Source organism: Aotus nancymaae, unplaced genomic scaffold (genome assembly GCF_030222135.1).
Source record: "Aotus nancymaae isolate 86718 unplaced genomic scaffold, 86718_ANA_hifiasm-v0.15.2.pri h1tg000014l, whole genome shotgun sequence".
In the NCBI taxonomy this organism is placed as follows: Eukaryota; Metazoa; Chordata; class Mammalia; order Primates; family Aotidae; genus Aotus; species Aotus nancymaae.
Genome location: NW_026988425.1, coordinates 74473870 through 74496643, shown reverse-complemented (window position 1 = coordinate 74496643; position 22774 = coordinate 74473870). Strand labels below are relative to the sequence as shown.

Below are 22774 nucleotides of genomic sequence, written 5' to 3'. Positions count from 1 at the left end.
AAGAATAACGTTCTGAATGTAGCCACTAGAAATACAAAGGAAAGAGTGGACTTTTCACAACAAAAGAAATCATTATTCAATATATTGTCTTCAACAGAGCTTTGAAAGATATAAAAATTCATGTCATACTCCACAGTAAGGCAGAGATGAAGCTCCACCAAAGGAGAAAATTCATTTTTGCTTCAGTGAGAAAATTAAATTGTGATATGAAATGAGTGCAATTGTTCATGTACATTCATATCAGCTACTATACTGGCTAATTCTGTAATTTGTATTTATTCATATAAGTATTTTAGGACTTTGTATCTTTATTAATCTCAAGAAATCTAAATGAAATTCCCAAAATACGAACTATGGCAACTTCTTTTTGCTTGCATATAACATCAATTAATTAATTTAACCTATATGGTTCTTAAATTTCAGTTATTTGATGAAAGTGTCAGGCAGTGAAAAATGGGCTACAGAGTTTAAGGCCCAGCTCTATAGTTTTCTATGTACCCTTGAATAAATAATTTAACCCCTCTGAACAGTTTTTATGTCTTCACATGAGGATAATAACAGTTCCTACCATCTAGTGTTACTATGAGGATCTAGACACATAATTTGGCTAGCATGGTTGAAAGGCATTAAGTGTCAAGCCCCATTTCCAATATAAGCTCAGAATCCTCGAAACTCTGAAATCAGTATTATCACTACTCAGTTTTTTTTCTGATGATGAAAGAAAGGAAATGGCAAAGTTCAATAACTTGCCCAAGGTCATATGGTTAGTAAGCAGCAGAGCTAGTAATCAGAACCAAAGCTTTGTGATTCTAGACCCTGCACTTCTCACCACTACATTATATGTGTCTCTGTGCACAGGAGCTCTTTGTAAAGCGTAAAGTTATACATATATATTTGTTGTATTGTTCTTGTTCCTACTATTACTAGTGGTCCCCATCAACACTGCCTAAACTATGAGTATCTGGAATTTTGCCTTTCTTGGTTTTCTTTCCAATCCTGGGCTCACTCTTTCCCTGTCACTCATGGACAAATCCCATGTCTAGCCAAGCCCTCTCTTGATCACCACAGCTCAAAAGTCTTAGTTCTCCAAGCCCCGGTGCCAATTTTTACCTCTCTTATGGTCCTTAACACATTCTACTTGAATATGTTACAGTTCAGACCTGTCTTGTTTCCCTCCCTAGACTGTAAGCTCCTTTATGGTATCATCCATCTCTGATTTCCTTTATTTATCTCAGCATTTCAGAAACATATTTATACCTTGAGTATAAATATTTTCAAATGAATGAACAGATGAAAGTTCAACATTATTTCTAGAGTAATTAGCACCTTCTAATAATAATGACTGAATAATCATAATAAAATTCATTGATTAAATGTTTTACATTTATATTTTTTAAAAATCCTCATACTCAAGCAGATGCAGCTATAATAGATCTATGATTTCTCAGTATCCAAACACACTTCCAATTTGGGAGATAAATTCCAAAATAAGTGGGAGGCAGAGCCCCATTTCTACCACTAAAGCTAAAGGGAGGCAGATATTCCCTCGCCTTGTCATTCCACCACCTTCAGTTGACTCTATGATCAACCCTTCAATAAGTCTTTTCCTGCTTATCAAATTATTTGCCAATTAGGGTATATATCTAATATAGCACAAATAGATGGTTTAAAAGTCTTGCTTAATAAATATTTTCAAAATTATCAGCCCCAATTTGTAAAATGTTATATATTTGTCTATCAATCTTGAAGAGAAAAATTAATGTAAGATGGTTTTTAATTACATGAGAAAGTTTATGTGTGTTACAATCTATTTTTATGAACATATGCCCAGCAGCACATAAAAGAGCAATTGTGAATCATCTTAAACTGTCCACACAGTGTTGAGAAACTTGGAATAATGCAAGTGATATTATACCTTTCCATTTAAATTAAGTGAAGCACTTAACCTAGTAGAAGTACATAGAAGACCTTCTTGATAAACCTCTGAATCAGAAAATGGTCCCAAGGAGAGCAAAATTATGTCCACAACATATCTGAGACATCAACCCTGTGATACCACTATTGATCCAGAAATCTGAGGACCATACTACCAGTTGGATATCAATAGCCTAAGTTCTGCTGGTTCTAAAGCAGAAGACACTATTTTTTTTCTGAGACAAAGTCTCCCTCTGTAGCTGCAGTGGCGCAATCTCAGCTCACTGCAACCTCCACCTCCTGGGTTCAAGCGACTCTCTGCCTCAGCCTCCCGAGTAGCTGGGACTACAGGCGCCCACTACCATGCCCAGCTAATTTTTTTTTTTTTTTTGTATTTTAGTAGATATGGGGTTTCACCATGTTGGCCAGGCTGGTCTCAAACTGCTGACTTCAGGTGATTCACCCGCCTCGGCCTCCCAACGTGCTGGGATTACAGGTGTGAGCCACTGCGCCCAGTCGACACTCTATTTTCAATCCTATCCAAAGTATTCTGCAGTTTTGATCCCAAATTCTTGGGATTAATACCCAGCAATTTGTACTCTTGGATTCCCCCAAACCTCATACCCTCCACATTATGTATTAGTACTGTATTATTCTATACCAGCACTTTGAATACCCTTCTTCTGCCATTCAACCTGGTCTCCCTCCCATGGAATGCAGTCTCTGCCTTCTCAGAACAGCACCTAACATACAGACTTGAACACTGCTTTGATGACGTTGAAGGAGCAGAAAAATAATACATCAGTTACAAGTTGGGCAGTAATTTGTTTCAGCATATTTTAAAGATAGACTAATTTGCCTACTGTGTGCACAGCACAAATCTCATTATTTCTCTGAAAATATGTTCTTTCCAACTCATTTTCTCTAAGAAGTTATTGTTTTTAAATTTTTATAAAGTTAGTAACAACAATAATGAAAAAGCCAAATTTCTTTTTTTATTTTTCAAATTTCATTCTCACCCTTTAATGATTTTCTTTCTGTTTTACTCAGTCACAATTTCTAGGGAATCCTTCTTCTGGTCTCATTCACTTCTGCTCAATCTCTTTCACTTTTTCTTTATTTCTTCCAATTCCTTCCTATCTATTTTTCTTCCGTAATTTGACCTCAACATATCTTTTCAACCATTTCTTCCATAATTCATCCTAAGTGAACCCCTTCTCCAAACTGGTCCTTCACTGTTCCCCAAATATGCTGGGCTCTCTCCAACCCCCACAGCTTGGCACTCACTCTCCTTCCCTTTTCCAAAGCTTTTCCTAACCTCTTCAAGAAACCCAACCTGTGGCTGTCCTCTACAGGTTGTTGGACACAGCTATGGATATTCTACTTTTATTCTTCAGCTTCCTCCAACACCCATCTTTCCTGTTTTGCTGTCATTCACCTCTATATACTCCAAAGACTTTCTCTTGTTGAAAACCACAGACAATCCTTTTCCTCTTGACGATTTATATGCTGCTTTAATTCCAAACTTTCCAATATTCTTTCTTTATCCTGGCCTTTATCTTAGTTTGGTTTATGCTACCTTTGAGACGGAACTATTCTTTGACTATTTATTTTGCCCTGTTTCTCTACGAGCATCTTTCAGGCCTACAACAAGTGGAGAAATCTTCCACATGAAATATTTAGGCTACATTTTTAATTGTATACCCTTATTTCCTGGGCCAATAATAGAATGATCTCCAGAAAGGACAGTCATTCCTTTGCTGAATGGAGGAAATGATTCCTCCTCTATTCAAATGCAGCCCTTCTGACTAATTAAAGAAATATGTCAAAACAGCTCTCAAGAAGAACTCATATATCATCCAGAGAATTAAATGTTTTGAAAATGAGAAGAACCACTTGGTCCATTTTTCAATAGAGATTGAGAACAAAGGAAAAGAAAGAAATGAATCAGAATTCAAGATGAAATAAATATAGAAATCTCTCGCTAAATGTAAGAAGAAAATATTTAAGCCGAGGCCTCTGGTAAGGCAAAAAGCCATTATGTATGTGCCTAAGGGTTTTACCACCTTTGTAACATTTGCCACCAGCTTTTGATCAAAGCTGAGCCCTCAAAAGGGAAAATGAGACATAAAAAAGGCAGGGAATAAAAATGATAGGGAGTGGATAGAAGGCTTTGGCATGATACAAAAAATTCTTTAATATGGTGTGCTTCAAAAACAGTGGGAAAAAAAACCAGCATGCACTTGAAGATGTCCATGCTTTGTGGGAGTGGATTTACTAAACTACAAGGCACTATTCCAATGTAGGCAATTTATTATTACTCGACAAAAGTGCAATTACGTCTCACCCTCTGCTGAGTGACAAATGGTATTAACTGTGTACCACCACCTCTCCCAAACCTACAATGACCAAAGGTTAGAGAAAAACAGAACATTGGGATGGAAGGGCTTATCCTTCTCTTATCCACTTGGTAACTAAGCTGCTGTACACCAAGGTAGTAGAAATAAGAGGCATCTCATTTCTACTGAAGCAGAATGCTGTCTCAACTTGGCTGTCTGCCTTCAAGGATTAAATAAAAATATGTGTTTATAGAAGTGGAACAGCTGCTTCAGCTAGTTTGAATATCTACTTTTAAGTCCTCAGGATGTTCCATTTTTCTAAGTCCACTACTCCTATAGTCTCTGAAAATTATCAGACTAAAGAATAAAGACACATAGATGGTTTGGGTCGTAGGTCTCCTGGAGACACCAGCATTACTTCCTCTTTTAAAACCTGGCATAACAGTTAAAGTGGGCACCATAACCATGTTTCCGTTTTGGGGCTATATTTTTAAATGCTAGAAATTCTTCATTATTGGTTCACTTAACGAATACTTGATGTTGTGCCACAGTCGAAAAAGCCATATACATATACATATATACACACACACACACGTACATATATGTATATGGCTTTGTGTGTATGCATGTATAAGCTTTTATGGTTTTGTGTGTATGCATGTTTGTGTGTGTATATGGCTTATACATGCATACACACAAAGCCATAAAGCTTCTCACGTTGTAGGTACTCAATATCAATTTCCTTCACTCTTCTTTCTACCTTAAAGCTCTATGTTCTAGCATATAATCTTGTAGATATAAACAATTATTTCTGCTATAGTGCAACTTGTGATATGAAAGAAGATATGATATGATATGACATGATATGATATATGATATAATATGATATGGAAGTGACAAGAATAGATGGCATGTTAGTTGAGGCTGGGCTACTAGTAATTGGCCTGGTGGAAACTGAACCATATAATGAATAAAAGGAACTCAAAGTCTAAGGGATTTGCATTTTGAGAAACAGAGTAGATTTCTTCTGAAATCTAAACCAGTTGATAAAAGAAAGGGTAATGTAAATTTAAATGGAAACTATTACTTGTTTTGCTTTTCCTTAAAAAAAGGTACAGGGAAAAAATTTAGAGCAAAGCAGAGAAATTAATTTTTACTAACAATGAAATGCAAGAGAAATTATAAATATCTGTCAAAAACAAGGCTAAATGAACTATTTTTGAAGCAACAACAAAAAAAAGACCCCTGGGCAAGAAATTTTACAGTCATCCTCTTTCTAGGTCGGAACTCTCTTAGAATGAGACAAAGAAAAATCCGGGCCTGGAGTAAGAGGAAGACATTAGGAATCCTTTCACCACACTGACAGAGATTTGTTTAACAAACAGATGAAGGTCCAGAGTAATCAGAAATCACAAGAAAAGGTAAGGAGAATAAGAAAGACTGAGGGGAATAAATGAAAAATTGTGACTCCAGAGTAAAGGTTGATACATTTTAAAAATATCCATGAGGTTAAGTTAGGTGGAAAGAAAAAATAAATTATTAGTATATGATAAAGGAAAGAAAGAACGATTCTTCATGTTTCTCTACCAGAAAACGTTCATTATGCTTCACAAAAATTAAATTTAGTATTTTGATGTACCTGAACAAGCATTAAATGAATTCTGGGCTGAAATGAATTTTTAAATTCTTAATACTCACTCTATACAACACAAAGCAGTGGTTGTGGGGAGGTGAATGCTTCTATATAAAAATAAATGACTTGTTTTGGTTTACCTTTATTAGGTATAAATAGAGGGCTTCTTAAAAGTATAAAATAGAAGCCAAGAATACAAATTGTGTTGTTTTTAAAGAATAGAAAATCATGAAGAAAGGATCACAGAAACTACACCAATGTCATTAAAATATAATTGGACTTGCAGGAACAATTACTGTGCTGTACTGTAAGGGGAGCTGTTGGCACATAAGAGCAAAGCACACATATGAGCTCATCAGCCGGCCTTGGCAAGACCCACTTCCAGCTAGAAGCAGTCATGTTTCAACACCTCTGATTCCCTAATGCTGACAAGCTAAACAACTTGTTTTGTCTCTGGGAGCTCTTCTCTGGTGATTAACTGCTTATGGTGAATACTAATTATATGAAAGTACAGTATTGAAGAAGTAGTGTCCTATTTCCTCTACCTGCAGCCTCGACTTATCTCTGAATCTAGAAGGTAGAGCCACTGCAAACCAGAACCAAGAAAAGACATTTTCCTCCCCCGAATCAATAAATACATTTCCTACTTTTTAGTAAAGCACAGCTCACTGACAAGAAACTTCCTTTAACCTCTGGGCTCTAAACCAAATATAATTACCATAAAATGAGTGTTTTAAAGGCTTGTGATAATTATATGGATAAATCCACAGCAAGAGTTTGTGAATTAGTGAACTATCAGTGTCTTCCATTCCCCATGTCCCATGTTGAAAATTTGCCCCAAATTGTCAGTTCTTAGGAACTGCACTTCAGATTAAAATCTTCTCACCAGGGAGTCTATGAGAATTTCTTCTTGTGTTTTAAATCCTAAGTGCTTGCTAAACCGCCAACACTGCAAAATTAGAGACCATTAAACAATATAAGGCAGCAAGTGATTAAATCTACCAAACACATATTCAAGCAGCTTAAGCTACTTTTTAATTAAAAATAAAATATCATTGGCTAAATTCAGATGTCTTAGCTATCCAGAAAAAAGTTAGAAGGCTGTTCAAAATGAACAATGCTGCTGATAAGGCCAGATACAAAAGGAGAAATAGGGCAGGAGGTTGGCTGAACAGGAGGCTCATCTTGGTCCCTGGGCCTGGGTGGCAGCACACATCCCAATGCTGACCCGGTTTAGGCAGTGAACTCCAAGCGGGGAGTCATGGCTGTGCTGCAGGGTGAGGACGCCATGTGGCTGCTGATTAAGTAAGCTTTATTAGCTAAGGCCTCCAAGGAGACAGGGTGTTCCACCTTCTTGGCAGGGGAATGAGTTGAGTAACAGCATCACAGGAAGCTAAGGCATTGGAGATGTATAGATGGCTGAAGGAAATGTTAGTGCTATTTTTAAATACAGCTTAAGCTAATTGATAAACATTTCTTAAAATAATTATTAGCTTGTGCGGAAGCAGGCACAGGGGCTTCTGAGTTGATGGGATCATTTGAGATTAAAAGAAATTTTTACTGTAAAGTTAGAAGTAAATAAACATTGTAGCTTTAAGTTGTTCCTACTTGTTTAAAGTAAAGAAAAGAAAAAGGGCCAGGGGGCTTAGTCAACTTTAGGCAAAAGGCCAAGAATCTGAAGATCAGACTTAAGGCTAGGATGATATCATTCATGCTGAAGTCTTGATACCCTTTCTGAAGCATGCGAAAATTTACTGGTAAAACCTTACCTCACCCACAGTTTTCTTATTTTTAACTCTATTTTTTTTTCCTCTGGAGAATAATTTTCCAAATATGCTTTTTGCTTTATATGTAAATGTTATAAATTTACTTTTAGCTTTAGACATGGTCTTACCTAAAAAGCTTGCCCTAAAGTAAAGTACAGGCACTTGGTAGCTACAGGAATATAAGACATGATACTCATATTTAATGACTTGGGATGCTGCTGGAGCTTCAATCACTTCACAATCATCTGAGGGTAGCTCAAAAGCCTCCTGAAAAAAAGCAAAAACAGAAACAAAATGGGTTTGTTAATAAGAAAAGTATTAACACAAGAGAGGAAAAGAGGAGATTTTCTTCTTGCAAAATAACAGTTAAATAAATATAAGGCTATGAGGCAAGGAAATAGGAGTTTCCCATATTAATGTTTAACATTTGAGTCCTGGGTAAATAGTAAAACCAGAAAACATTAGCATTAAGTAATTCCAGATTGTTTCTGAGAGACAAAGCAGCTCTGGATAAAGAAAAACCAAGAAAAAAAATGCAAAAAGATCTATTGCCTGAAAAATCTTTACTGTACAATTTTAGCAACAAGATGATGGCTATACAAGCTACCTTTTTCCCTACCTGTGAAAGCTAAAAACATCCTAACAATTGAACAAGAGGCTGTGAAATGTCCCTAAAGATTCTATTGTACTTGCCAAAAGATGATTCATTGTGTGCTGAACAATTCCCAGTTCCATTTTGAATAAGAAAGTTATTTTGCAAGAGGTTGAATTTGTTAGGTATATTTCAAAATCTGAGATGATTCTGTTTTCTTCATTATTGTGCTATCTTTCCTATATTTCTACAATAAATCTTGATTTTTATGATAGAGTAGATAGCAAATATTTATGTCAACTTAAATAGAGTTTTGTAAGCAGAGATGATGATAGTCATCTCACTTCTCACCTAATCATTTTTTTACTGGTTGATTTTTTTATTTTGTGTAGGGCTTTTTTTTTTTTTTTTTTTTTTTTTTTTTTTTTTTTTTTTGAGACGGAGTTTCGCTCTTGATACCCAGGCTGGAGCGCAATGGCGCGATCTCGGCTCACCGCAATCTCCGCCTCCTGGGTTCAGGCAATTCTCCTGCCTCAGCCTCCTGAGTAGCTAGGATTACAGGCACGCGCCACCGTGCCCAGCTAATTTTTTGTATTAGTAGAGACGGGGTTTCACCATGTTGACCAGGATGGTCTCGATCTCTTGACCTCGTGATCCACCCGCCTCGGCCTCCCAAAGTGCTGGGATTACAGGCTTGAGCCACCGCGCCCGGCCTTGTGTAGGGCTTTTAAAAGAACGTATCATGGTGTTTAGAAACAATTAATTGGACACAGTGAGTCAGAGCATGGTTCCATTCACATTCACTTATTTATTGGGGTTGAAGAATTTCCTCTGAAATTAAATTAATACTAGAAGGAATGAAGCAGGTTGGTTTAGCTCATTTCTACCTCTCATTAAAACAGTGACAACAATGAACAATCAGAAATAACTAAGGAAAGAGTTCACACTTTATCAATATGAAATAAGGTTTTCTGTGGAGATAAGCAAAGCCCCAGACTACTTTCAAGATCTGTATCTCCTTTACAGATAATTCTGTAATTCCCTACTCACAGTCAGTTCACTGGGGAGATATTACAATGGATAAATCACAACTAGAGATATTTACAAAATATTTTTCACTAAACTCCAGTAAACACTATCAATTAAACCCAATAAAATAACCAGAAAGAAATCACAGAAATAAATATCCCAGACACAGAAAATTAATACAGTAGCAAGAAAAATATTTTTCTATTTTGTTTAGTTTTTTAATTTTCAGTAGGCATAGGTATCTGTACCTTCTATTACATCAATTCTTTTAACCTAATTCTTTCTTTTTGGTCAATAATTGGTTTGCTTAGCATTTATAATTTCCTTTCTTTCTTAATATAAAATAATTCTATCTTGATGGTAAAAAATTACAAATATTGCACAAACACACAAAAGAAAAAATAAAACTCCCCTCATCCCAGCACTCCTATACCTAAGATGTGTAACCATCTTTAACAGGCAAGAGTGTATTTTTTTAGACTTTTTGATTTTTGGCACACAAACACATATACGTACATAGACACATATACACCTCCTCCCCACCCCTGCCCCTGCTTAAATTCTACTATATATACATGTGCTCCTAGAATGGATATTTTCACTCATGGGCATCCTGCCACATGCTGCCAAGTCACTGCTGTAGATTTAGTGCCTTTTAATGCCTTCACTATATTTCATTGCTTGACCACACTGTAGTTTTTTTTTTTAACATTTCCATATTGCTAGATATTTTAGGTTGATTATAGTTTTCTGCTACTTACAAATAAGGCTGCAATGAGTATCACAGCACATATACCCTTGCACACCTCTATTTTTCTACGGTGCAGATTTCTAAAGGTGGAATCACTGTATCAAAGGGTATGAGCATTTTAAATTTCAAGAGATACTGAATCTGAGAAATTCCATCCTCAGAAAAGGGCTGTATCAGTTTATATTCCCAGCAAAAATGTCAAAGATTGCCCTTTTCCTATATCTAATAAATACCAAATATTGTTTTTAATTTTTGCCTATTGATGAATTTTTAAGTGTCAACTTTTCATTGTTTTAATTTCTAGTTTCTTGGTTACTCACTAGTGAAGGTGCGTAGCTATTCATATGTCTGTTGGTTATTGGTATTCTCCCATGATTTGCTTGTTTTTATTCTTTATCTATTTTCTGTTTGCATTTTTTGTATTGAATTATATAAACTCCTTGTATACTGGAAATAACAACTTACTATTAGGTAAAAAATATGTCTGCACCATAGAAAAACAGAGGTGTACAAGGATATGTGTAAAACATACACAAATACACACACATATATACAACACTTTCTGTTTTCTTTCAACTGTTGTACTTTTTTATCAGTTTTTTTTTTTACTTTTATGTAATCAAATCTGTACCTGTTCTGTTTACAGCTTCTGAGTTACATGTTTTCATCAGAAGGCCTCCAGCTGTACCCTACCTCAGTCTTACAAATTTATAAAGATGTTAAATTCCTTTACTATATACACACCTTTTAAAATTAAAATTTAGATCATTAATCCAACTGATTTTGGTTTTGTATATAGTGTGAGGTAAGAATTTTCCCAGATGATTTCAATAGTCCATCTTTTTTCCATTGATTTTAAATGTCACCATACCATAAATTTGGTGTGTGTGTGTGTGTGTGTGTGTTTATTCTCTAATCTTCTCTATTGCACAATTTCTCTTCTTAGACCATCACTGTGCAATTCTTAAGTGCATATTGAATCGAAGGATTTGGGTCATTGATTTCTGCAGAAAAGTGCAGAAATAGACTGCCTGAGACCCAGTGCTGCTAGTAAAGATACAATTTTTGGAAAAAAGTATTCTTTACCTAAACTCAAATTATGCACTCAGGAATGTGCTGGGATTGGCACCAGGTACTTGCAACTGCTGATCAATTATGCATAGATCCATATTCTCTGGAACAGGTAGGAGGCTCAAGAAATCGAAGAGAGGGAACAGAACAAGCTTCTTGAAAAGCCTGTTAGAAGTCTCACTCCAGTCATTGTTCTCACTGGCAGCTGAGAGTCTTTGTGAGTTGCGAATGCCAGGGGTACCTGTCCTCTAATTAGGACTGCTACTATGTCACCTAGTGTTGCTCTGGGCAGTCATCTATGTTCAATGACATTTTTGCATGCTTTACTCATATTAGATGAATCTAAGTCCTTCATTTGTGTCTGCTAGGATCTTTCCATCATTCGTCGCCACCTTTGTGATGTCCATGAAAATATCATTCCTTGAAGTCATGCAATTTGGAAGTTTCAGACTTCCACATATTTTCTGCTTCTCTTTCCAGTTAAAAGTGCCAGATGGTTTTAGAACTTCAAAACTAAGGTTCTTGTCTTACTCATTTTTGTATTCCTGGAGATTCTAGTACAGAGCTGAGAACCCTAGTAAGCAACATTTTCTATTTCAGTCTGAAGATCTGTTTCCTCCTCTCTAAGTATATTATAACAAATTTCATAGGTAATTTATCATCAATCCTGCCCCACCTCAAAGACTAAAAACAAGTAAATGGAGGAAGGAGTAAAGATGCAAGATATCACCAAAGAGGATATAGCAATGTCAAATAAGCACATAAAGAAGATATTCAATATCCTTATCCATCAGGGAAATACAAATTAAAACTATAATGAGATATCACTAAACATCTATCAGAATGGCTAAAATCAACAAAATAGTGGACACCACCAAATGTTGGTGAAGATACAGAGAAACTAGATGATACATTGCTGGTTGGAATATAAAACAGTGTGCAGCCTCTGTGGAAAAGCATTATGACAGTTTCTCATACAAGTAAACATATAATTACCATACAACCTACCAACTGCACTCAGGCATTTATCCCAGAGCACTGAAAAACCTGTGCATGAATGTTCGTAGCAGTTTTATTCAGAATAGCAAAAATCTTGAAACAGTAGGATGTCCTTCAACAGGTCATGGTTAAACAGACTGCGGTACATCCATACCATAGTATTTAGAAATGTAAAGGAACAAATGATTAACACACAACAACCTAGATGAATCTCCAGGGAATTATGCTAAGTGGTAAGTCAATCTCCAAAGTTTATATACTGTATGATTCCACTTATATAACATTTTTGAAGTGACAAAATTTTGAAATGAAAAAACAAAGAGCAAATTAGTGTTGGGAGACCAGAGGTCAGAGGGCTGGTTATAAAAGGGCAACATGAGAAATCTTTGTGGTGATGAGACTATTTTATACCTTGACCACGGTAGTGGATATATAAGCCTACACATGTGATAAAACTGTACAGAACCAAATATACACAGACAGACACACACAATGAGTATAAGTAAAACTAGGCAAATCTGAATAAGATCAGTGGATTATATCAATGTCAACATCCTGGTTCTGATATTATACTACAGTTTCAGAAGAAATTACCACTGGGGGATACTAGGTAAAGGGTAGATAGGATTGTTACTTCTTATTACTGAATGTGAATCTATATTTATCTCAAAAAATTTCAATTAAAAAATGGAAAGCATAGAAACAGTGAGGCAATTTGAGTCTTGTTAAAATCTAAATAAAATTTTTAAGACCTCAAGGTGCGAATAATACAGATGACAGAGGGATCATGTTAATAAAGAGAGTCTAATTTCTGGGATTTGTTTTGAAATAATACAGGAGGGGGTAAAAGTGGATGGAAGTATAGAAGGAGTATGACTGGCCATGGAGTGGTGATTGTTGAGACTGTTTGATGGGTCCCTGGGTGTTCATTGTACTGTTCTATCTACTTTAAGGAGTAAATTATTTAAAATAATTTTAAATTATTTAAAATAAAAAATTAAGATAAAAACGTTTCTGATACTATGTTACAGAACAGAACACAGAATGAAGAGAACTCTAATAATGAAAAGAAACCTGAATCATTCCACCTAGTCCAACACTCCGATCTTGCAGATACAAACAACAATACCTTTCTTATTCGTGACTTACCCAGTACCACCTAGGTACAGTAGTTCCCCCTAATCCAAAGCTTCACTTTCTACAGTTTTCAGTTACCCATGATCAACCATGGTCTGAAAATATTAAGTGAAAAATTCCAGAAATAAAAAATTAGTAAGTTTTAAACTGTGCGCCATTAGTAGTGTGATGAAATCTCCTGCCATCCCGCCTTCCTGGGACATGAATCATCCTTTGTCCAGAGTATCCATGCTGTAGATACTACCAGTTCGTTAGTCAGTAGCAATCTGGGTTTTCAGGTCTACTGTTGTGACATCGCAGTGCTTGTGTTAAAGTAAGCTTTATTTTACATAATAATGGCCCCAAGGCACAAGGGTAGTGATGCTGGCAATTTGGATATGCCAAAAAGAAGTTGTTAATCTCTCACTCTGCTCATTATAAATTAGATTTTGTCATAGCTATGTATAGGAAAAAAAATAATATATATATGGCTCAGTATTATCTGTGGTTTCAGGCATCCATTGAAATATCTCCCGCACCGACAAGGGAGGACTACTATAGTTAAGAGGTAAAGGAAGGGCTAAAACCTTTGTCTACTGACACCGAAACCACTGCTCTTTATACTGCAGTATGCCACTTAACTATTACTATGCTTCATCTGGACTGATGTTCTGAACCCCATAGTAGTAACACTTTGATTTAGTTAATATTTTTATTATTTTTATTTTATTACGTGATTTTTAAAGGATTTGGGTAGACAGTGAGCCCTAGGTATACATGGAGGGTTGGCTCTAAAATCCCCCACCCCGATGATACCAAAATTCACAGATGTTCAAGTTCCTTATATACAGTGGCATAGTATTTGCATATAACCTACACACATCCTCCCATACTTTAAATCATCTCTATATTACTTATCATACCCAATGTAATGTAAATGCTATGTAAATACCTATACTATATTGCTCAGAGAACAATGGCAGAAAAAAAGGTCTGTAGCTGCTCAGTTCAGATACAACCACTATAGTTCTAACTACAGTTTTGATCTTGGTTGTCTAAATCCATGGATATGAAACCCACAGATATGCGGGGGCCAGCTGTATTTAATTTGATATTAAGAGTTATTGAAAAAAGAAGTCACAATATATTGATTTTTCTCAAAATATTGCCATTTCATGAAGATATGTGTATTTAGAAAATTACATCCATTCAAGAGCTAAAAGATTAAGTGGTTCACATTAATTATAGAAACCTTGATTTTACTGAATTCAATTAACAATAAGTTGACAGTGATCTCTCATTTAGAAAATCTGATATGAATTAAGCTTTACAACTAAATCCCATTAAATAGGGATCATGCTGAAGACACTTCATAGATATTTTATTGAAAGCAAACCCAAATAGTGTATTGGGCCCTGGAAATGAGATCCATATCTCTATTTAGCCTACAGGGAAGGAAGAAAAACTTTTCTTCTATCACTAATAATCTCTATTACTATTACTGAGCAAACATAAGTAATGAGCTTTATTCATAACATCCCTTGAGGAAAAGAGAGTTGATTTGTTTATCTTCTGCTAGTCAAGTCTTTAGTTCAAATGTAACACTACTGGGCTGGAATCATAGCTAAGTAATCAAAAAGTGACAGAGGAGCAGTGCTGGTTCAAAGACAGTCCTGACTGGACACAGAAACCATCTTATCACAATGGAAAGATGCGATGTAATAAACTCTTCATTTGCTGATTTTCCTGAGCCAATGGCCGTTTAATATTTTCAGAAGTGACAAAGATTGATGAAGGCTTTTGACAAACCATTGAAAAATCAAGTTCTTAAGAAATAAAGAATTTTAATTATTAAAATGTTTAAAGTGAATTATAAAAATAACCTGTGGGACTTTAAGTAATCAGCTCTTGTTTTGTTTGTTTCATAGCTCATCATTTTAGAGTGGAGTGATCTTTTCACTATCTTAATTCCCAGAATGACTTTTTCCATGATCCCTGTGGCTTCTGAGTAAGTGACTGTCACAAGAACCTTTGCAAGTAACGTCATTCTTTTAGCAACTATAAATGTTGTATCTGGTACATATCAGCAGGTTTGACATATGTCTAACAGCATCCAAGGCAACACTGAAACAAAAAAGGGTGGCTACAAGATGATCCCAAGGATAATATCTTAGTGAGGCTCTCCCCTTCCCAGTAATATTATCACTACTACTACTGAATGTTTTCAAAGAGGGTAAAAAGGTGCCATTCTTTGCTCTCCCTGCTACATCAGACCAAAGTGAATTAGAATCAGCATGGCCAACGTGGGTTCCCACTGAGAGGAATAATCTGTTTCCTGTGCAGGATTAAATCCTCTTCTGCAGGCTGGCATGCTCAAGGGCAAGACAAGAGGGAGGGGATGGAGAAACCCGCCAGAGCACATCTGGCAGTTTTCTGGATGTTTACAGCTGGCTCCACTGTGCTTCCTAGACCCTGTTTCTTTTAAGACTGCATAGGAAACAGCAAGAGAGCTAATGCCTGGAGCTGGGAAGCTAGCAAACAGGCCAAGTAAAAGATGGAACTGTGGAAGAGGCTGTCTCTTAGAGTCCATGCTAAAAAACACAGGCTCTTTGGCAGGAGAAAATAGTAATAATACTTAATTGCACTTATCACTTATTCTTTTTCTTTATTTTTTGAGATGGAGTCTTACTCTGTCACCAGGCTGGAGTGCAGTGGTATGATCTCGGCTCACTGCACCCTCTGCCTCTTGGGTTCAAGTGATTCTACTGCCTCAGCCTCCTGAGTAGCTAGGACTACAGACCTGCGTCACCACACACAGCTAATTTTTTTTTTGAGACAGGGTTTCACCATGTTGCCCAGAATGGTCTCGATCTCTTGACCTTGTGAGCCGCCCGCCTAGCCCTCCCAAAGTGCTGGGATTACAGGTGTGAGCCACCACTCCTAGCCAAGTGAAAGAATTAGCAGAATAAGAGATTTGAGAATCAGTAATTCCTTATGTAAATCATGACGAACTAGAGGAAGACGGAAAATGTTTGACCTCTTGAAAATTTCTCAAGCTTCAGAAGTTGGTCAAGTGTGCTTCTCTTCCAAGTTACTCTTTACATGTGACATACGAAAGGCCAGCATCAACTGTAACAGTTTAGTTTTTCTAAGCCAATTAATGTGCGTTTTGTCATTTGTTCCTCTGCTTTAGAAGGAAGGCCCAAGGTCACCAACAAGTAAGAAACTGAACCAGGGCACAAACCTAAGCCTTCAGGCTCCAGGCCCAGGGTTCTTTCCAGCTTGGAAGGATCATCAGATTCTCGGGGGTGGGAAATGTTAAACAGATGTATTCCCGGCCTCCACCCCCAAAATTCTAATCCAGGAGTTCTGAGATGGGTTTTAAGAATCTACCTTACCAACAGTATTCCTGTGATGCTATGCAGGTGGTCAGTGGACTATTCCAGGTCTTGCCTCACATATATGTGAAGGGTCTACTTTGTGATTCTTAACTTTCATAGTTTATGGAATTATAAAGTCAGGAAAACTTATTCACCAAGAGCCAAAATTATGCCATGAACTGGTTTGCCTTCACTACCTGTTCATCTTTGTTTTCAGGACCACTGTAACCTCATGTGGTCTCCTCTCAGAGGGAGCCTAATGCACTTCCGTTAACCTAAGACCTCAGCTTATCACCCCCAACTCCCAGTTCAGTCCCCCATTCCTTCATCTCCTCCTATATAAAAATCTCCTTCATTTTGTCCTTTTCCTTCTAATTGGTTAGTTAATTCTTGCTAAAGTATTAATGGCCATTAGTGGCATAGTATGTTACTCCTTTTTCAATTATTATATTCAACAGATTTGTGGATGATAATCGTAATCAAAAGGAATCTTTAATAGTGGAATTTGGAGTGCCAAAAAGAAATAAATTTTGTACCATACATGTAACCACAAATCTGTGAAACTTGACTTATAAGGCATCATATGTTTTAACTCTAGAGCCAAAAAATTCTTCCTTGTTACCTTGCTACAAAATAAATCAGTTTCCACTAGATTTATCCTTGCAGAAAATTAAGAACAAAGAGTCATCATTTTTACAGAATATGAACAAATTTATTTATCCCTCATATTAAATAAGCCCAGTTCATCTAATTTTTCTTATATCTCTAGTTCCATGGATCTGCAAACATTTTTCTAAAGGGCCAGGTAGTAAATATTTTAGGCTTTGTGGGCCATAGGTCTCTGCAGCTATAGCCTGAAAGCAGCCACTGGCAACATGTAAACAAAGGCATGTGGCTGTACTCTAACGACATTTTATTTACAAACACAAGCTGTAGTCCATAGACCTTAGTTTGCCTACCCCTGAAAATCCATTTTAAGGCCTTCTTTAATTTTATTTTATTATATTTTTATAAGCACTAAACAGAATTTTATTAAAGGACTCGTGTTTCCATTTGGTGAACTCTTTCCCCTTTTGCATTGTTTTTTCCTGTCATAGGATGTAACATTACATTTCCTGAGGGTATAAGAAATTCTGAGCTTTAAAAGGACACTGATAATTAAATCCAATGGGCTGAAGTTTGGCTGAAGTTATTTTCTAAAGTAAGAGATAGCACTACATTAATTTAAACAAGTGAGATTTTAAATGTCTTGATGAATAAACTGCAAATTCCTTCAGCACATGAATAAACTTCTATATTCAAATCCAGAAATGAGTAAATTTCTCTGCCAAAAAGTGAAAATGACAAAGTCTTGATAAACAGACCAAGAGGCAAGCATTGTAGGAATGTTAGAGGACTGTGAATCCTAAAGCACAGGCCCTCTCACACATGCACAAGAAACATCATGTCTAAGAATTAGCAAGTAACTATTTGAATAAGCCATTAGTTCCTTCCCTTGCTGAAAACTGTCTCTGGATTATATGGATGTGAATAAAGATTTGTTTGTTTGCTTGCTTTTTACTAGGAGAATCTCTTTAAAATTTCCACAAGTATCTGTGACGTGCCAGGCAGTATGCTTGTGCTGGGACAAAGACATGGTTGTTGCATTCATTCATTCATTCATTCATTCATTCATTTATATTGTACTTTAGGTTCTGGGGTACATGTGCAGATCATGCAGAACTGTTGCATACATACATGGCAAGTTAGTTTGCTGCCTCCATCCCCCTGTCACCTATATCTGGCATTTCTCCCCATGTTATCTCTCCCCAACCTCCCCACCCCCCACCATCCCTCCTCCAGCACCCACCAACAGACCCCAGTATGTGATGCTCCCATCTCTGTGTCCATGTGTTCTCATTGTTCAACACTTGCCTATGAATGAGAACATGTGGTGTTTGATTTTCTGTTCTTGTGTTAGTTTGCTGAGAATGATTCATCCATGTTCCTACTAAGGACATCGTTTTTTATGGATGCATAGTATTCCATGGTGTACATGTGCCACATTTTCCTTGTCCAGTCTATCATCAGTGGGCATTTGGGTTGGTTCATCTTTGCTATGGTAAACAGTGCCGCAATGAACATACATGTGCATGTGTCTTTATAATAGAACAATTTATAACCCTTTGGGTATATACCCAGTAATGGGATTGCTGGGTCAAATGGAATTTCTATTTCTAGATCCTTGAGGAATCGCCACACTGTCTTCCACAATGGTTGAACTAATTTACACTCCTACCAACAGTGTAAAAATGTTTCTATTTCTCCACATCCTCTCCAGCATCTGTTGTCTCCAGATTTTTTAATGATCGCCATTCTAACTGGCATGAGATGGTATCTCAATGTAGTTTTGATTTGCATTTCTCTAATAACCAGTGATGATGATCATTTTTTCCTATGTTTATTGGCCTCATATATGTCTTCTTTTGAAAAGTGTCTGTTCATATCCTTCGCCCACTTTTGAATGGGCTTGTTTTTTTCTTGTAAATCTGTTTTACTTCTTTGTAGACTCTGGATATTAGCCCTTTGTCAGATGGGTAGATTGCAAAAATTTTTTCCCATTCTGTTGGTTGCCAGTTCACCTTAATGATTGTTTCTTTTGCTGTACAGAAGCTCTGGAGTTTAATTAGATCCCATTTGTCTATTTTGGCTTTTGTTGCCAATGCTTTTGGTGTTTTAGTCATGAAGTCCTTGCCTATGCCTATGTCCTGAATGGTTGTACCTAGGTTTTCTTCTAGGGTTTTTATGGTGTTAGGTCTTATGTTTAAGTCTTTAATCCATCTGTAGTTAATTTTAGTGTAAGGTGTCAGGAAGGGAGTCCAGTTTCAGCTTTTTGCACATGGCTTGCCAGTTTTCCCAACATCATTTATTAAACAAGGAATCCTTTCCCCATTGCTTGTCTTTGTCAGGTTTGTCAAAGATCAGAGGGTTGTAGATGTGTGGCGTTCCCTCTGAGGCCTCTGCTCTGTTCCATTGGTTTATATCTCTGTTTTGGTACCAGTACCATGCTGTTTTGATTACTGTAGCCTTGTAGTATAGTTTGAAGTCAGGTAGTGTGATGCCTTCAGCTTTGGTCTTTTTGCTTAGGATTGTCTTGGCTATGTCGGCTCTCTTTTGGTTTCATATGAAGTTTAAGGTGGTTTTTTCCAGTTCTGTGAAGAAGGCCATTGGTAACTTGATGGGGATAGAGTTGAATCTATAAATTACTTTGGGCAGTATGGCCATTTTCATGATATTGATTCCTCCTAACCATTAGCATGGAATGTTTTTCCATCTGTTTGTGTCTTCTCTTATTTCCTTGAGCAGTCGTTTGTATTTCTCCTAGAAGAGGTCCTTTACATCCTTTGTTAGTTGTATTCCTAGGTATTTTATCCTCTTTGTAGCAATTGTGAATGGGAGTTATCTCTTGATTTGGCTCTCTGTTAGTCTGTTATTGGTGTATAGGAATGCTTGTGATTTCTGCACATTGATTTTGTATCCTGAGACTTTGCTGAAGTTGCTTATCAGTTTAAGGAGATTTTGGGCTGAGATGATGTGATCTTCTAAATATACAATCATGTCGTCTGCAAATAGAGACAATTTGACTTCCTCCTTTCCTAACTGAATACTCTTTATTTCTTTTTCTTGCCTGATTACTCTGGCTAGAACTTCCAATACTATATTGAATAGGAGTGGTGAGAGAGGGCATCCTTGTCTAGTGCCAGATTTCAAAGGGAATGCTTCTAGTTTTTGCCCATTCAGTATGATATTGGCTGTGGGTTTGTCATAGTTTTTATTATTTTGAGATACGTTCCATCGATACTTAGTTCATTGAGAGTTTTTAGCATAAAGGGCTGTTGAATTTTGTCAAAGGCCTTCTCTGCATCTATTGAGATGATCATGTGGTTTTTGTCTTTGATTCTGTTTATGTGGTGAATTACATTTATAGACTTGTGTATGTTGAACCAGCCTTGCATCCCCGGGATGAAGCCTACTTGATCGTGATGGATAAGCTTTTTGATGTGCTGTAGCAATCGGTTTGCCAGTATTTTATTGAAGATTTTTGCATCTATGTTCATCATGGATATTGGCCTGAAGTTTTCTTTTCTTGTTGAGTCTCTGCCAGGTTTTGGTATCAGGATGATGTTGGTATCATAAAATGATCTGGAAAGGAGTCCCTCTTTTTGTATTGTTTGGAATAGTTTCAGAAGTAGTAGTACCAGCTCCTCTTTGTATGTCTAGTAGTATTTGGCTGTGAACCCATCTGGACCTGGACTTTTTTTTGATTGGTAGGCTATGAATTGCTGCCTCAACTTCAGCCCTTGTTATTGGTCTATTCAGGGTTTCAACTTCTTCCTGATGTTGCTTTTAAATAATACTATTTCAGCGGTAACAAGAGCAAGATGAAGCTCTCAGTTTTCTACTGGGATTCAAGGAGACACTCAAAACCTCAGATAAAAACACCTAGATGGGGCCGGGCGCGGTGGCTCAAGCCTGTAATCCCAGCACTTTGGAAGGCCGAGGCAGGCAGATCACGAGGTCAAGAGATCAAGATCATTCTGGCCAACATGGTGAAACCCCGTCTCTACTGAAAATACAAAAAATTAGCTGGGCATGGTGGCGTGTGCCTGTAGTCCAAGCTACTTGGGAGGCTGAGGCAGGAGAACTGCTTGAACCCAGGAGGTGGAGGTTGCAGTCAGCCAAGATTGTGCCACTGCAGTCCAGCCTGGCGCCTGGCAACAGAGTGAGACTCTGTCTCAAAAAAAACCACCTAGATTTCAGAGAAGCATAGTATAGGCAAAAATAAAAAAGCATAGAATTTGGACCTAGATGTGAGTTCAATCCCTGGCTCTGCCACTCATGGAATGTGCAGATCATTTGACCCCTCTATGCCTCAGTTTCTTCATTCATTAAATAAAGGCACTTTTCCCTTGCTTTGTGTGATTAAATGATATATAAATGTGTACATCTGGCACATAGTAGGTATACTAATTAATCATAAATTTATTCAAAAAATGTTACAGGATACACTAAATGTTTTAGATCAAAGGTGTCCAAACATTTTCTTAAAGGGCCAGATAGTAAATATTTCAGTTTTTGGGCATCATAAGTCTCTGTCAAAACCACTCAACATTGCCATTGCAGCATGAAAAGAGACTAGATAATATGTAAATTAATTTGTGACTTTGTTCCAATAGTTACATCATTAATGAACATTAAAATTTAAATTTTGTATCATTTTAATGTCATAGAATATTATTCTTTTTAAAATTCTTTTCTAACCATATAAAAATATAAAAACCATTCTTAGCTTGTGGGCTGTACAGAAATACACAGCAGGCTAGATGCTGTCGCTCATGCCTGCAATCCCAGTACTTTGGGAGGCTGAGGTGGGCCCAGGAGTTCAAGGTTGCACACTGCACTACAGCTTGGGTAATAGGGTGAGAACCTGTCTCTAAAGAGAGAAAAAAAGTAGGCAGCAGGCCATAGTTTGCCATCCTCTGTTCTAGACACTATCCTGGGGCCTGGGAATAGAAGAGAGAACAATAGTAGATATTATATCCTAATATAAGGAACTACATTAAACAATAATCACACAAAGAAGTATAAAATGATAATTACAACAAATACTACTACAGAAAATACACAGTCCTCAAGTACATACAATTTTACCTCCAAATCTATAAATTTGGTTAGTGAGATTTTAATCTTTCTTTTTCAGCTTCATTCAAGTGCGAACCAGTTTTATGTAGCACTGATCATTTTACTATCCTACTCACCCTTAACCAAGGTTTATTTTTAGTCCAGTGATCACAACACACACCCAGATAGATTTTTAGAAACTGTTTTTGTCCGTTTATCAGATTGCCACCTAGAATCTGTCACCTCTGATAATCCAAGCTCCTTCCTGGCAAACTCTTGCTGCAGCCCACTAAAAAGTCTCTGCTCACACTTTCTGTTGCCCTAGCAATAGTTTCTGTTTGAGAATGCCCCATTAGTATTTTTCTCAGTTTTACAAATAACTCACTTATACATGTATGCCCACTTACATAGGCATGGACAGCACACATATACATTCAACTAACTAATCTAATCACTGAGCATCTACTATGAGCTAGGCACTGGAGATTTGTTGGCAGATATGCCAGCACTGAAGATTTGTTGG

At 36.8% G+C, this 22774-nt stretch overlaps 1 protein-coding gene across 5 annotated transcripts in view; it reads right to left on the bottom strand.

Annotated features, from left to right (window-relative positions):
• The window catches only part of ATG10 (autophagy related 10), a 300751-nt gene that overhangs the window by 88395 nt on the left and 189582 nt on the right, over window positions 1-22774 (bottom strand). For all 5 annotated transcript variants that reach the window (XM_012477564.3, XM_012477565.3, XM_012477562.2 and 2 more), the window contains exon 4: window positions 7781-7919. In XM_012477564.3, coding sequence (XP_012332987.2) covers window positions 7781-7919 — 139 coding nt within the window. The remainder of the gene's footprint in view (window positions 1-7780; window positions 7920-22774) is intronic.